Source organism: Cibotium barometz, chromosome 11 (assembly GCF_041138505.1).
Source record: "Cibotium barometz isolate CiBa-2024 chromosome 11, ASM4113850v1, whole genome shotgun sequence".
NCBI classification, from domain to species: domain Eukaryota; kingdom Viridiplantae; phylum Streptophyta; class Polypodiopsida; order Cyatheales; family Cibotiaceae; genus Cibotium; species Cibotium barometz.
In genome coordinates, this window is record NC_141056.1 from 17732358 (window position 1) to 17748379 (window position 16022).

The 16022-nt window shown below is 43.8% G+C and overlaps 1 protein-coding gene across 1 annotated transcript in view; it reads left to right on the top strand.

Annotated features, from left to right (window-relative positions):
- The window catches only part of LOC147633852 (protein translocase subunit SECA1, chloroplastic-like), a 98154-nt gene extending 83024 nt beyond the window's left edge, over positions 1–15130 (top strand). Inside the window, exons 10-20 of the mRNA XM_086804904.1 lie at positions 1408–1583; positions 2553–2607; positions 2697–2843; positions 3026–3121; positions 4213–4281; positions 4467–4568; positions 4657–4908; positions 13761–13828; positions 13920–14037; positions 14167–14406; positions 14491–15130. Coding sequence (XP_086661030.1) covers positions 1408–1583; positions 2553–2607; positions 2697–2843; positions 3026–3121; positions 4213–4281; positions 4467–4568; positions 4657–4908; positions 13761–13828; positions 13920–14037; positions 14167–14406; positions 14491–14622 — 1455 coding nt within the window. The 3' untranslated portion in view covers positions 14623–15130. The remainder of the gene's footprint in view (positions 1–1407; positions 1584–2552; positions 2608–2696; positions 2844–3025; positions 3122–4212; positions 4282–4466; positions 4569–4656; positions 4909–13760; positions 13829–13919; positions 14038–14166; positions 14407–14490) is intronic.
- Positions 15131–16022: the final 892 nt, after the last annotated feature.

The window sequence follows — 16022 nt, forward strand, 5'->3', positions numbered from 1 at the left end:
TTATGTATACCTGGGAGTTTCTTTCTCTGGCCCAATTTACACGGTGTGGTCGGCAGCCTAGGTTAGATGGGCGAGAGGTTATGCAGTCCTAGCCTTCCTCAAGAGACAGTGCTTCCAGACACAGTTCTAGGAGCCCAGCACTAAGGGATGGCATACCCTAGTCACTCTGACAATGATGTATGGGCTCCTTTTTGGGGCCAGACCTTGGCGAGGAGGATTGAGCAGGTCCATATCATGATGCTCTCACGTATGATACAATCAGTACCAAACCCTATTATCCAGGCGGAGTTCAGGGCAGCTCCTATGATGATAGATGCACACTTCCAGACAGTCACATACATCCATCGCCCTCCACACCTTGCATAGTCACAGGTTATGGAGGACTGCTTGGGAGTCTTCTTGACAGGTAGCAGATCAAGTTCGTGACCCTTTATGGTATGCGAGAGTCTCCCATTCATTCCTTGCACTGGGGCTTCAGATGAATTGCCTACCTCGTTTAGATGTACCCTCCCTTTACCTCACCCATGAGAACACTAACCAGATCATCAGGTATGATCTCATTAGCCTGCACACTCGCACCACTTGGATTGCACCTCCTGAGCTTCCCATGAAGATGTAGTTTTACAGTCCTGAGGATCACAGCAGATGGGTTCATCCAGGGGCAGGGATACCTCAGACCAGTGAGGGATTGCAAGAGGCGCCTAGCCCCGCTGACCCATCCAGCAGGCCCCAACACCACACTATGCCACTTGGACCCTCTGGAGTCACACTGGACCATGTTTGTGAGCTTCATCTCACTCAGCATCCACAGGCTCCCTGCCCATGGCCGCTTCTACATGGCAGCTCCAGATCTGGGAGATCCTCCAACACCACAGAGACACTTTCCCACTAGCAGAAGACATGGTGAGTCTCTCATTAGTCATCGACTTTCCTATGCTGGACATTTTGGATGGATGAGGATGGATGTACTATCTATTGTAGTGCCATGGTGATGTATTTTTTTCCATGTTTTTAGAAACAGTGCTATCATCATCATTGTGCATCTGAATAGTTGTCTATGGTTTTTTTCCTTTTCATGACCATGAAACCTCATGGTACCACCATTGTAACATTTGTTTGGTTGGTCAAAGAGGTTTAATATAACTAACTCTCTCTCTCTCTCTCTATATATATATATATATGTATGTATGTATGTATGTATGTATGTGTGTGTGTGTGTGTGTATGTATGTATGTATGTATACAGAGAAAAAGCAAGCCTTTTTGAAGAGAATTCCTAAATGGTTAAGGTTCTTTGGATTATATTTTTTAGTCGAAAATTGTGACTTGTATTTTCTTAGCCAAAATAAAGATTTGTACGATAGCTGTTGCTCTACGTTTTCTGATTAAACTGTGTGGGATGTTTTAGGTTTTGAATGCAAAACCCGAGAATGCAGAAAGGGAAGCAGAAATTGTATCACAAAGTGGGCGATTAGGGTCTGTTACAATAGCCACAAATATGGCAGGCCGAGGTACTGACATTATTCTGGGTGGTAACCCAGACTTTATGGCGAGACTGAAATTGCGAGAATTTCTCATGCCCAGGTTTACGTTTGCCTTCCTCGTAAGACTTGTACAGCTGGTTCTAGTTCAACCAGGTTTTGGATTTGTTACTTGTTCCATTGTCAACCAAGTTCCTTCTCTTAGGGGCTGCTAGTGACTTTTTCTATTTATAATGAGGAAAGTTACACTCGCACTCCAGGGTACCACAAGGGGGTATTGCACTTTTTAACATTTGATAGTTAAGGCAGCAGACAAGTGGTGGGATGAGCACCTTAAATGAGTTGCTCAGCAGGCTGGAGTGAACACCCTAGACAGTTGTTAGGATAACCAGGGTTGGAGATGAGCAATCATTGATGTCTATGGCAGCCAATGTCCCTGGCCTACAGACGACAATGCTTGAGGTGCCAGATTGCACACCGTCGTGGTCACACGGTTGCTGAAGATGAGTCGAATCATTCATGATGTCCGATCTGTGGTTGCAGCAGTGACCACCATGCCCACTTGCATGGGACACAAACAAACCAAGTGAACCACCCCTCTTATGAGGGGTGTGTTCTTCAAGAGATTTTAAACTATACAACCTCACTGTTGGGAAACTTATCTCTGACCATTAGGCTAATGCCTTGGGGACACCTTCCCGGGTGTGTTCTTCAAGAGATTTTAAACTATACAACCTCACTGTTGGGAAACTTTTCTCTGACCATTAGGCTAATGCCTTGGGGACACTTTCATGCACTTGTTGATGACTTACAGGTATTTCGCTCATTTTGGAGGTAACAGCCTGACTTCCTAACTTCCCTGCAATTGTGGATCAAGTCCACCCAAAGTTCAAACGTCACCAATAGACTTTCTAGGATTAGCATGTTTAAAACCTGCCATCAACTAGGTGGCCCTCCACATGTGTGTCATGCCAATATTGAATAGCTTCCTTATTATATTCCAACGTGAAGTCGTTTTTTGTCCCTTTGTTTGTGGGTTTATGTGCCAAAACTTTTTCTCTTGCAATAACAGAGTAGTCCAGCTAAGTGATGATGAGATGCCATCCTCCCGAAGGAGAACTTGGAAGGTAAGTAATTTTCACTAACCCACTGACATTGGGATTTAAACAGTTGTGTAAAAACGTAGATGAAATCTTGCTGGTAAACTGTTTGGCAGGTCAATCCAATACTTTTCCCTTGTGAGCTATCAGCAGAAAGCTCTCTTTTGGTGGAAGAGGCAGTTCAGACCTCCATTGAAGTGTGGGGCAAGCAGTCTCTCGTAGAGCTTGAGGCGGAGAATAGATTGTCTTATGCATGTGAGAAGGTTTTTTACATTCAACTCTTCTACGATAGTTAGTGCATGCTGTGTGATTTTAGCAATCAATGTTGTGACTTTGTGCTTGACATATTGCTGGTAGGTTGAGCTTTTTACATGTGGGTTGAAGGTGAAGGTGATTTTAGTGTATGGAGTTGCATTATAACGGGAGGTTGTTGACTTGATTTCAGGGTCCTACAGAGGACGATGTGATTTTTAAGCTGAGGAGGGCATTTGTGTCATTAGTTGCAGAATACAAAATTTTCACTGATGAGGAAAAAAAGAAGGTGATTTTGATTTATTTCTTTTGCATCTTCCCTCTTAACAATTCACAACACACGTGCAGATACAACCCAAACATGTGCGAACCATCCAAACATGTGCATGCATGTGCCACCACATACATGCACCCACACACACACATACACACACATGCACATAGATGGAGTCTTCTTTTGAAGTCTTTGTTCAGGCGTGGCCAGCTAATTATTTCTATCAGGATTGGTGCTTTTACCCTACCAGCTACTTGTATATGTGTGTGTGTGTGTGTTATGAGCAAGCTGAAATGTTGATTATGTGACTTCATATGATTGGCTGCACTCCTTAGTGGTAGCTTTCATCATGGCTGAGTCTTTCCTTCACATCCAGAGAAGTGATGGAAACTTAGTATGATGGTTTATGCATGAAAGAAATTCCCATGTAGGTGGTCATATCTTTCATATGTAGACCTGCACCACCTCTTGGGCACTGATGACATGAGTGGGGATGTCATAGTACGCAATCTACGCTATGATGGTTTGAGACTTTGTGTGAGGAGACTCTCGTGAATGTCCCCTGCCGTGCAGCATAGTGGTTTAGAGCATTGAAGTCTCAAAAGCAGAGGTCTTGGGCTCAATTGTCACTAGCTAAGGCTGGGGGGACATCACAAGGGGGTGGAGGGAGGACTTACTCATGGGTGTGTGTAATCACATACCCATAAATTCCCCCAAAATAAATGACTCATGAAGTTAAATTGCACCTTATTTTTTTCTTGAGTAGATCCTTTTGTAGTGGCAACTTGAGTGCCCATCTGAGGACAGCTTGGTCTCTGGCGCCCAAAGGCATTACTGGGGAGTCTGCAGGATTTGAACTCAGGACCTCCCCCTTCTCGGTTACAAACCCACACCTCTAGGTTAGACACCCATTGGCTTAAACTGCGCTTTCTTTCTTGTTAAGTTTGGGAAATAACCTGAACTTTCCATTGGTATCACTCACGCACAAATATAAGGCATGTACACCTGTACACACACATGTACCTCCAGCTGTTGTTTAGTTTGTTGAAAATAGAAATGGTCTTTTGTTTTTCTTCTGAGGAAGCCATGTGACATGGAGCATGCAGGTTGTAGCAGCAGGGGGACTGCATGTTATTGGTACTGAAAGGCACGAGTCTCGGCGCATAGATAACCAGGTTTGAATTCTGTACCTTCTTGCATTTAAGTTAAAGGTGATCAGAAATATGTTCTGATTGATGTCAGAAACACTCAATTGGCAGTTTGTCCTGGAATTTCTCATCAGACATGCACACATGTTTATTGTATGGCTTCCACAGTAAAAAATCAATTTTAATATTATGCTTTTGATCAATTCAACCAGCTACGTGGGCGAAGTGGTAGGCAGGGAGATCCAGGGAGCTCTAGGTTTTTCTTGAGTTTGGAAGACAACATTTTTCGCATCTTTGGTGGTGATCGTATCCAGGTATTGAAATCCCTGTGCCTTTCTTAAAGCCTTGTACATGATGGAATGAGGATATGACAAAGTTCTTGTCATTTGTCTGACCATGAAGGGTTTGATGCGGGCCTTTCGTGTGGAGGACCTGCCAATAGAGTCTAAGATGCTCACAAAAGCACTGGATGAGGCTCAAAGGAAAGTAGAGAACTACTTTTTTGAGATTCGCAAGCAGCTATATGATTATGATGAAGTGCTCAATAGTCAACGTGAGCGCGTCTATGCAGAACGCAGGAGGGCCCTTGAAGCCTCTGATCTTCAGTCACAGATGATCGAGTATGCTGAACTGACAATGGACGACATTTTGGAGGTAATAAAATTATAAGGCACCAATCTGAATGAAGCTACCTAATATAATTTTCCTTAGCTGCTTGGAGATTGTCAATTACATGAAAACAAGGGTATGTCATAGTATTACTAGGTTTTGTACTGCTAGATGTGACAAAGGATGCATTAATTGTTGGTGTGCATGCACGTGCCTTCAAATCTCATAGCATGCTGAACAACAGAGTTTTAGCGTGCTCATCTCCACCTCCTGTGTAACTACATACCATACTTGTCTGGAGCTTTGTGCCCTCCCTTGTGTGATGCACCTCTCGAACTATCACACAGGGCAGTGATGAAACACAGAGCTTGAATGGGAGAATGAGAATTAGGGTTAGAGTTCAAGTGTAATTCATGTGGGAGACATACACAGAGAAGAACAAGAGAGAGAGAGAGTTGTGGGGATAAGTCAACTCATGATATGAGTGTGTGACTCCCCTATCACACATGTATATTGCACTAGTACACATAGTGCACTTAGTACATTAAAAGTACTAAGTGTACTATGTACTATAACTTATGGGCTTGTACACACTATAAGGGTGGGCATTATGCCTTTACCCCAACAACCTCCCACTTAAAGGCAAAGTGCCCTTAAGTAAAGGAAAAGAAAAATCAGCATGTACATGATAATATACAAGGCCATATCAAGGCTGAAACTGGCCTCATCCAATGCCCATCAAGTGTCTGCAATGAGCAAACCGCTCCGGAGGCAAACTCTTTGTCAACAGATCAGCCGGGTTGTCATCCGTGTGAATCTTAACAAGCTGAATTTGCTTGTTCTCTATCACCTCTCTGATGAAGTGATACTTCACATCCACATGCTTCGTCTTTGCATGAAAGACAGGATTCTTTGCCAACTGGATGGCACTCTGACTGTCACAATGTAACAATGGAATATCCCCTGTATAACCCAAATCAACCACTAACCGAGATAGCCATAATGCCTCCTTGCAAGCCTCTGTGGCTGCAATATACTCGGCCTCTGTAGTAGATAAGGCAGTGCACTTCTGCATCCTGGATATCCATGACACAGCACCTCCTGTGAATGTAAACACATAACCGGTAGTAGACTTCCGGTTATCTGGATGACCGGCATAATCCGAATCCGTGTAACCATGCACTAATGCATCCTGTTTGCCAAAGCAAATGCACATATCCTGTGTGCCCTTCAGGTATCTCATGACACCTTTCACTGCTTCCCAATGCTTCTTGCCAGGGTTGGCCATGTATCTAGAAACCACTCCCACTGCAAATGCAATGTCCGGCCTAGTAGCAACCATGGCATACATGAGACTGCCACAAGCTGAAGCATACGGAATCTTGGCCATATCAGCCCTGTCTCTATCTGACTGTGGGCTGTCCATAGCACTGAGTTTCACATATGGAGGCAAAGGAGTACTAGTCTTCTTCCCCCCGTCCATATTGAACCTCTGCAAGACTTTGCCAATGTATTCCTTCTGAGACAAATACAACACATGCTGATTTCTGTCCCGAAGTATCCGCATACCCAAAATGTGATTTGCATCACCCAAATCCTTCATATCAAAGGTTTGATGCAGCCTCTGCTTCAAGGCATCCATCTCCTTACGAGATTTCCCGGCAATCAACATATCATCAACATACAAGATGAGGATCAATAGACTGCCATCCAAAGCTTTGTTGGTGTATAAGCAGTGATCTATGTCACTTCTCCTGAATTTCTGGGATTTCATGAATGTATCAAATTTATGATACCATTCCCTTGGTGCCTGTTTGAGCCCATAAAGACTCTTTTTCAGCTTGCATACAAGCTTCTCCTTTCCACTCACTGCATAACCCTTTGGCTGTTGCATATATATCTCCTCATGGAGATCACCGTGAAGAAAAGCAGTCTTCACATCCATCTGAATCAAGTCCTGATCATCATGCGCAACCAAAGCTAACACAGCTCTAAGTGTGGTCATTTTGACCACTGGAGAGAAGATCTCCTCAAAGTCCACACCATATTCCTGCTTGAAGCCCTTAGCCACTAACCTGGCTTTGTATCTTGGCTTTGCATCTGGTGCAACTTTGAGCCTGTAAACCCACTTGCATGGCAAAACCTTCTTGCCTGCAGGCAAATGCACCAACTTCCAAGTTCCATTTTTATGCAGAGAATCCATCTCTGACTTCATGGCACGCTCCCAAAGAGCCTTGTCTGCCCTCTGTAAAGCCTCCTTATAACATGAGGGCTCCCCACAGTCAGTGAGCATCAAGTAGTCAACCCCTGGAACAAACCTGTTAGGGACTCTGGAGGGTCTAGTGGACCTCCGTACCCAATGACCATCATTTGCAGGTTGCTGTCCAGCCTGCATATCACCCATTGGTGGCTCCTGTTCCATGCCATAAGGCTGAAATATCATGCCCGGTATCTCCTCTAACTGTGGTATATCCATAGGGATATTTTCTGCCATCTCTGGCTGTCCATTTGGACCATTTTCAGCACCATTTAAGGGCTGGTTTTCCTGCTGTAATGGCTGATTTACAGCCCTTTGTTGTTGTCCATGATGTCCATCATCATCAAAGATGACTCTGCTAAGCTCCTGTTGCCTTGCAGGCTCCTTATACATGCATGTTTCATCAAAAATGACATCATTGCTGCGTATGATCTTTCTATTCACGGGATCCCAAAATCTATACCCCATTTCACCTCTGTCACCATATCCTAGGAATATGCATTTGTGAGACTTAGGATCAAGTTTGGTGCGCATTTCCCTGCGTATGTGCACGTACGCAACGCAACCAAACACTCTCAAGTGCTTGTATGACGGAGGCTTCCCTGTCCATACTTCCTCTGGCACTTTCCCACCAAGCCTCGTGTTAGGTGACCTGTTTATAAGGTGAACGGCTGTCATAACAGCTTCAGCCCAAAAACCATGAGGTAATGCAGCATGTGACAACATAGAACGGACCTTCTCCTGAATGGTCCTGTTCATCCTCTCTGCTGTCCCGTTTTGTGGAGGATCATAAGGAGTAGAGAGCTCCCTCTTGATGCCTTTAGCATCACAAAAGTCCTGAAACTGTTTGGACATGTACTCTCCACCATTGTCGGAACGCAAAGCTTTTAGTGTTTTGCCAGTTTGATTCTCAACAAGAGCAACAAACTTCTCAAACACTGAGAATGTATCACTCTTCAAACGAAGAGGATAAACCCACACCTTGCGTGTGGCATCATCTATAAAAGACACAAAGTATTTTGCCCCTCCCAAAGAAAGCTGAGGCATCTCACATACATCTGTATGCACAAGCTCTAACTGAGCATCTTTCTGTCCAAGAGCTTTCTTGTGGGGGCACTGTAGTTGCCTACCATACATACAATGCTCACAAAACTGAAAACTTGAAAACTTTAGAGAAGGCAAGTAACCCAAACGAGACAATTGCTCCATTCCTTTGACACTCATGTGTCCCAACCGGCTATGCCACATAGAGATTTCCGGCAGCTCGGTTGCATTTACATTTGCATGGTGACAAACACCTGCATGCATAAAGTAAAGAGTGTCCACCTTAGAGCCTCTGGCAACAACCAGTGAGCCCTTACTAATCTTCCACTTTCCACGACCAAATGTGGTAACATAATCAGCATCATCAAGCTGTCCAGTAGAAAGCAGATTCTTCTTGATCTCAGGCACATGCCTGACATCATGGAGCATAAGCTGTGAGCCATCTGAAAACACAACCCTCACATCACCTCTGCCAAGAATCTTGCATGCATGGTTATCACCCAAATAAACCACTCCTTCATTGCCAGCAGTATACCCGACAAACAATTCTCTGCAACCTGTGACATGAAAGGAGGCACCTGAATCAATGATCCATGAGTGCATACCATGACCACCTGTAAGAAGTGAATGGGCATCAAGTGAAGACGTAAATAGGACCTCATCCTCACTGCCACCTGCATGTGACACATTGATTTCTTCAATCTTGACTCCACTTTTGCCCTTTGGCTTTACATCTTTGGCTTCATCTTTCTCTTTGTCTTTGCCTTTTCCCTTTTCCTTTTGATCATTTTCCCATTTGTAGCATTGCTTTTTAATGTGTCCCTTCTTGCCACAATAATGGCATTCCAAATCCTTTTTGGAGCGAGACTTGCTCCTTCCCCTTTCTTGGCTTTTTCCCCTTTGCTGGGATCTCCCACGTGCATTCATTGCATTGGACTTTCCAACAGAGTTGTTTTTCCTGTTCATCTCTTCTTGAAGAAGAGCACCCTCAACATCTGCATATGACAGCATAGCATGCGAATTGCTAGTGGCTGTCCTGAATGTGTCCCAACTCTCTGGCAAAGTGCATAACAGAAAAGTGGCTTTGAACTCATCGTCCATTGCCAACTTTTGATTAATGACCTGGCTGACAATACCATTAAACTCATTTAGATGGGCTGTCATAGACGCCCCTTCCTTCATCTGAAGACCTATGAGTTTCTTCAACCAATACACTTTGCTTGAGGCACTTTGCTGGGCATACAAGTCCTGCAATCTCTGCCACATTCCCCAAGCTGTCTTCTCTTCACGAATGCTGAAAAGTAATGAGTCTGACACAGACAACATGATCGTAGATCTTGCCAGCTCATCCATATCTTCCCACTCTTCAGCAGTAAGAGAAGCGGGCATTACACCCCTTTCTTTGATAGGCTTGTGCTGCTTTTTCTGGAGCAACACATTGTAGCACTGGGTTTGCCAAATATCATAATTATGCGAGCCTTCAAGCTTCTTGATGTGAAGCAATGAAGAGCTCTCACCTGTGGTTGCCATAGCAATATGCAACCTGCAAAATGTGCAAACACTGCACCAAAAGCACACAAAGTGCTCACAGTTGTTCTCCCAAGCTTTATCTCCCACTGCGGAAGCAAGAATGCAACTTTTCTCCCACTGTTTGTGATGAAATCACCAAAATCTGGTTGCTGCAGATTTTGGACAGCACCTTAAATGTGCTCTGTTGCCCTTCCAAAGTACTGTACAGCAGTACCAAGTGCTCACCAATGATGTACCAAACTTGTACCGGCAAGTACAGCAGCTGAAATTGAACCTTTTCCTCACTCAAATCAGTGTACAGCCATGCCAAAACTTGCACAAAGCTGTGCCAAATCTGTACCAGCAGGTACAGTAGCAATAAATGCTCTCCTGGCTGTCCAAATGAGTGAAAATCAGACTTTTACAGTCCCGAACACTGCATACAACAGTTCCGAACAGAAATTGGGCAAAAGCCCCTTGACTGCAAGCTGATTTTTGAGGATTCAAGGCATAAATGTCTTGCTTGCTGCTTTGCCAAGCTCAACAAGCATACAAACTTGAAAAGCCCCTTGATTTAAGATCAATTTCTGATCATACATGGTACATTGACGCACATGAAGGCATCCAAAGTCTTCGCGATGCTTCCCCCTGGCCACATATACATCCAATACATGAAAGCCCCTTGATTTACAGGCACATTGAGTGCTTGTAAGGCATCAACACATTATCCACAGCATCAAATGCGATTGCCTGTAGGCAAATCAACCAAATCGGCACAAAAGCCCCTTGATTTGCACTGCAATTTGCTGCAATTTTGCCCAAATGTGCGATTTTTCACATCATATAGCATGTATGAGTGCTTAATTGCACAATTACATCAAAAGCCCCAAATTTCGACATCCAATTTCCTGCAAATTGATCCTGATTGTGACCAATGTCACCCAATTTTGTCAATTTTGCTCAAAAATTGAGCAATGTGGCACCTGCACCTGCTCAATTGATTGAATTGATAAGAAATTCTCAAAATTGAAGACAAATACCTCGTAATTTTTGAATTTCTCTGAGATTTGTTGCAGGAAAGGGGGGAGGGCTTCGTATTTGCTGCTGTGCAAGTGGGCGATTTTGATCCAGGTGCTTGTCTGTAAAGATGAAAGACGAACACTTCTCCAGCCACGTTATGGCGTTCAAGAATGAAGTCAGTAAAACCACTCTCCAAGTCCACGAGATCTCAGGCAGCGGCACTTGGAGAAGATGGTGTAGGAAGAGCAAGTTGAGCACTGATTGGAAGGGTGGACCCTCGACGTGGGAAAAGGCACGGGCTTCAGGACTGCTCCTCTTGTGATGTACGTATAAGTAGGGCAGATAAGGCTTGGAGAGGGGTCTGCGCTAAGGGGAACGCCGAAGGCTGCTCGTCTTTCGAGAGCGAGGTTGTTCGATCGTAGAGGGTAGGACGCGAGCTGCTCCTGCTCTTGCCGGCCAGGAAACGAGAAGCTGAAGGAGAGGTACAATCATCAATTAGAGCTTGTGTATCGAAGAGAAAACCGCGCCTTTCTTCCTGTGACTCTGGCCGGAGGCCTGCACACCTTTCTTCCTGCGCATCAGACTTGAGCTCGGCTACCGCCAGCGATGATCGTTTGTGGCGTAGCTCCTACCCGGAATTAGAGACGCCCCCGATCCCTTGCGCAGCAAGCAAGAGCTTCAGAAGCTGTGTGAGGACATCTCCGAGAGCTCTTATGACCTCTCCCTCAAGGACATCGTAGATCCCTGCTACTCTATCAGCGGAAACCTCAATGCTCTGATACCAGTTGAATGGGAGAATGAGAATTAGGGTTAGAGTTCAAGTGTAATTCATGTGGGAGACATACACAGAGAAGAACAAGAGAGAGAGAGAGTTGTGGGGATAAGTCAACTCATGATATGAGTGTGTGACTCCCCTATCACACATGTATATTGCACTAGTACACATAGTGCACTTAGTACATTAAAAGTACTAAGTGTACTATGTACTATAACTTATGGGCTTGTACACACTATAAGGGTGGGCATTATGCCTTTACCCCAACAGAGCTGCCCCGTAGAAATCCTCAATGCATGTGATAGGCAAATCTTAAAGAACCCTGGCATCTCGGTAAGCCTCTACTCTATCAGCATGAAAAGCCTCAATCTGAAGATGGTCGGAGCTAGAGCAAATCATGGTGATTGCATGCCTAGCCCTAGAAATGATTGGTGTATGTAAATATGGTCCACAAGTCTTATGATACTTGGGATTGATACGTGTGCAATAATACACCAACTTTGACTGCTTCAGAGCCTTCTTTCATTTTTTGTGTAATAAATAATCCCTCAAATGGAAGCCTGTGATTGGAAAGTTCATTTCTTTGGGTGTGTTGCTTACCTTGGTTATTCTTGATTTCCTGACATGTCCTGCACTCGGCAACATAGGTAGCTACGTCCTTTCTCATTGTAGGCCAAAAAAATTCTCAAGCCAATACTTGCAAAGTAGAGGATACCTGAAGGCCCAATAGAAATTATGCATCCCACCTCTTAAACCATGCACGTACGTCAAGGACCCAGCCTGATGTAAGAATCTTGCTTTTGTGGTTTGGACCCCCCTTCCCATGCAAGCCTTGGCAATCTGTAACATCTCATATCCAGGACAAGCCTATACCAAGATCAGTTTCTAACAGTTACAACACATGGGTTTATTCAGATGCCATGTTAAGTTCATGTAACATCCACCAAGGATCTCTATGGGCCAGCTCCAGCTGTCCTCACATAGACGACTCATCAAAACAGAGGGAAAGGTGCCATCCACATGTGAGAACCGAGAGCTGCTAACATGCACAATATGTGATATGCCTGAGTTAAGTCCAAGAAGCATGCCATCCTTCAAGCCCAGACCTAGACCACCCATGAACCCTATATGTATCGGGCTTTGGGGTTGAGATCTCCATCTTGTCCATAGCTCTTTCTGCATGAGATACAGAGACCGAGACGGATAGAAATGGACTCATGAAGGGACACTGAGGTAAAAGAGCAAAGCATTGGACATGTAATGTGTCAACTAAAGACTAAAGAGGGGGGATGTCACAGCCCTGTTTCAGTAACAATGGAGCCCATTCTTTTCCCATCTGTTTGGGCTTTTGCATAGACGAGCAGAAAAATATAATCCTTACCTTTGAACATGAAGAGGGAGATAATGGACCTCAACTTGGACGTTATGCAGTCCTAAAGACTATTACTCATGTACGCAGGCAATGTGGTGCTTTTAGCACTTGAACAGAAGGATCTTCACAAGCTGATGACATCATGGATCGATTCTGAAAGAGTAGTGGGCACTGTCAATGTTGGAAAAGCAAAGGTTCTGATTGCATACCTTGGGCAGGAAATTGACGTATTTGGGCAGTACAAATACTTCAGCATTGAGTGTCCATCAAACCATAAGTGGCATAAGTGTTCAAAAAGGACCGAGGCAGATTGGACCAGCTACTATGCCTTGAAGAACAAATCATGCACGTATCCTCAGGTGGCACCTTAAATCTTATCTATTTAATGCACTAGTCACACAAGCCTTGCTATATGGAGCAGCGGTTTGAAAAAGAAGTCTCTCCAAGAGCACTTGGAATGATATTGAGATTATCTTTTCTTAGGAGACATACAGTAATTAAGAACATGACTCCATAATTTTGTGAAACAGAAAACATGCGTCTAGATACATGTGTCTTGATAACTATGCACTGCAAAGTGAAAGAAAGAGAGAAAGAAAGCAATATTATGTCTACAAAAGATCCCAAGTGTCTATGAGACCAAAAGTAGCACAATGAACCCATGAGAATACTGAGTCATGGAAACTAGCTAACAATGCTATGGGAGGCCAGATGGCTGTCAATATGTGTCACCATAGGGGATGAATCTCCACTAATGATGCCATCCTCCATTCACACAAATCAGAGGGCTGTAGTGGTATCTCTTGCGTGAGGTGGGGGCTCTCCATGTCGTTGGAGAACAGATCTGCAGCTGAGAGAGAGAGAGAGAGAGAGAGAGAGAGAGAGAGAGAGAGCTCCACGTTTTTGGTTTTTTTTCACAGGCAAATATTGACCCTGCTTCTCCTAAAGAAAACTGGAATTTGCAAGGCCTGGTTGCGAAAGTTCAGCAGTGAGTTAATTGGGTTTGCTTACCAGGATGTTTTTTGAGTTAAGCTGTTTGTGACCTGAGCTAATCAGAGTTGAGTGGTGTATGGTATCAGGTATTGCTATTTACTAAATGATTTGACAGTTGAGCAGCTGGTTGGAAAGTCTTTAGATTATGAAAGCCTAAGATTGTATCTTCGGTTACGTGGTCGGGAAGCATACTTGCAAAAACGGGTAGGTTGGCATTAGCATGGGTAATATTAGACTGTATATATTGACAAACACTTTTTGTGTGTTGTGTACTAAACACTAGAAACTTGAGAATGTATGGAATGTTTGTAAGTGCTGGCCTTTTTTTCACAGCAACAAATTGAGAAAGAGGCAGCTGGGCTGATGACAGAGGCAGAGCGGTATTTTGTTCTCAGTCAAACAGACAGGCTTTGGAAGGAGCATCTGCAGGCCTTGAAATTTCTACAGCAAGCAGTTGGCTTGCGTGGCTATGCACAACGAGACCCGTTGGTTGAATATAAGCTAGAGGGCTACAATCTTTTCATTGAGTTGATGGCTCAGATTCGTCGCAATGTTATCTACTCTGTTTATCAGGTTGGTTTTTGCTCTTGAAGTTCTAGCGTTTTGTGTGTATGCTCTTGGTCTGTTATGATGAGTGTTTGATGTGTTGGATGACAGTTTAAGCCAGTCATGGTGAAAGGTAATGATCGTATCGAAGAAGAAAGTGAACAAGGTAAAGGTAAGGGCAAAGAAAAGGAGGAAGATGCTATAGGAGATGCAAAGACACCCTCTGCAGCAGGTCGTCTATAGCTTGGAACACACATGCTTTGAGCGTGATCTTATATCTCATACCATATTTTTCAGCTGGAAAACGGCTAGCATCCATGTTTATTGACTACAGAAGAAACCAGACATGCTGTAAGCACATTGGGAGCCCATAGATGATGCAGGTCTGGTGACTCAATCATGGCAGTGGGAAGATGTAGCTTGCTAGAGGGTTACTTTACTCTCTTGTGGTATAACGTAAACTAGGTGTACAAAGCATGCACCAATACACAAAAACATGCGCCAATACACACATACATGTGTAACAAATGATGTACGCATTCTATTTGCATTGTACACAAGCACACATACATGTGTCACAAGTTTTGCATGCATTCTACTCTGAGGGCCAAATCTGATATAATATTACATGTACTCCATGATGATAAGATTACCAAGTGACTATTTTGCCAGGTGAAGCTTTGTGACTACTGTTACAATATTCCTCATATTTTATGATGATAAGGTTGCCATGTAAGGCTGTTTTTTTGCATATTGGTTTTGTATCTTGCACTCGTTTTGCAAATGCTCCACAGCCATTGTGACCAAGAATGAATAAATTAATAATGCAAGAAAATATTCAGTGCTAACATCTGTGAAGAGATGCTCCAAAGAGCAATAAGCCATACATTTAAGGTTTTATTGGTAAGACAAAAGTACGGCCAGATATGAAAGCATCATAAATCTTGCAACCATCAAAGATGTGAGCTCCAATGATTAAATCACCGACCACCACATGTCTACTAATTTTGATGACATCTCTGATGTGCATCATCGATGATCGCTCATGCAGCTATTGGCATTAGTGGTGAAAGTTTAATACCTAGCATTGGGGATCCGAGATGGACTTGTCCTCGTTGGGATGATTCTTTTATTGTCGAACGTTGATACACATTGCTTTGGGGAAGCTTGTTGAAACTTCTCAGACAGGGCTTTATATCTTAGTGAATGAAAGCACACCAAAAGTTGGAACTTTATCGGCAAAGTAGGCAATGCTTGTGGTGCTGATGAGGACCAAAACTCGACCTCAAATCTCTTACTTTGCCAAAGCATTGGTCTTTACACATATGTCTTTAGTGTAGCACTGCAAATGTTATGTCCGTGCAACCATAGCCCACTTGGACCTTGCTGACCTTGCAAAACTTCCACCATATTGTTGCCAAAGCTATCTTGCCTTTATGCATCCTGTACATAGTACCAGCAGTCATTTGTAACAGCTTCAACCCCTCTTGGATTTGCCCTCAACTCAATATGTGCCTCCTTGCAGAGGGCCTTCTTGTTGTGCTGGTCGCTACTTTTCACTTTTTCACTACTTTTCACTGTTTCCCTTTTATTGCTCACTTTTGGTTTTTCTTTTCGAAACCATTACATGTTGTCTTTCAGTT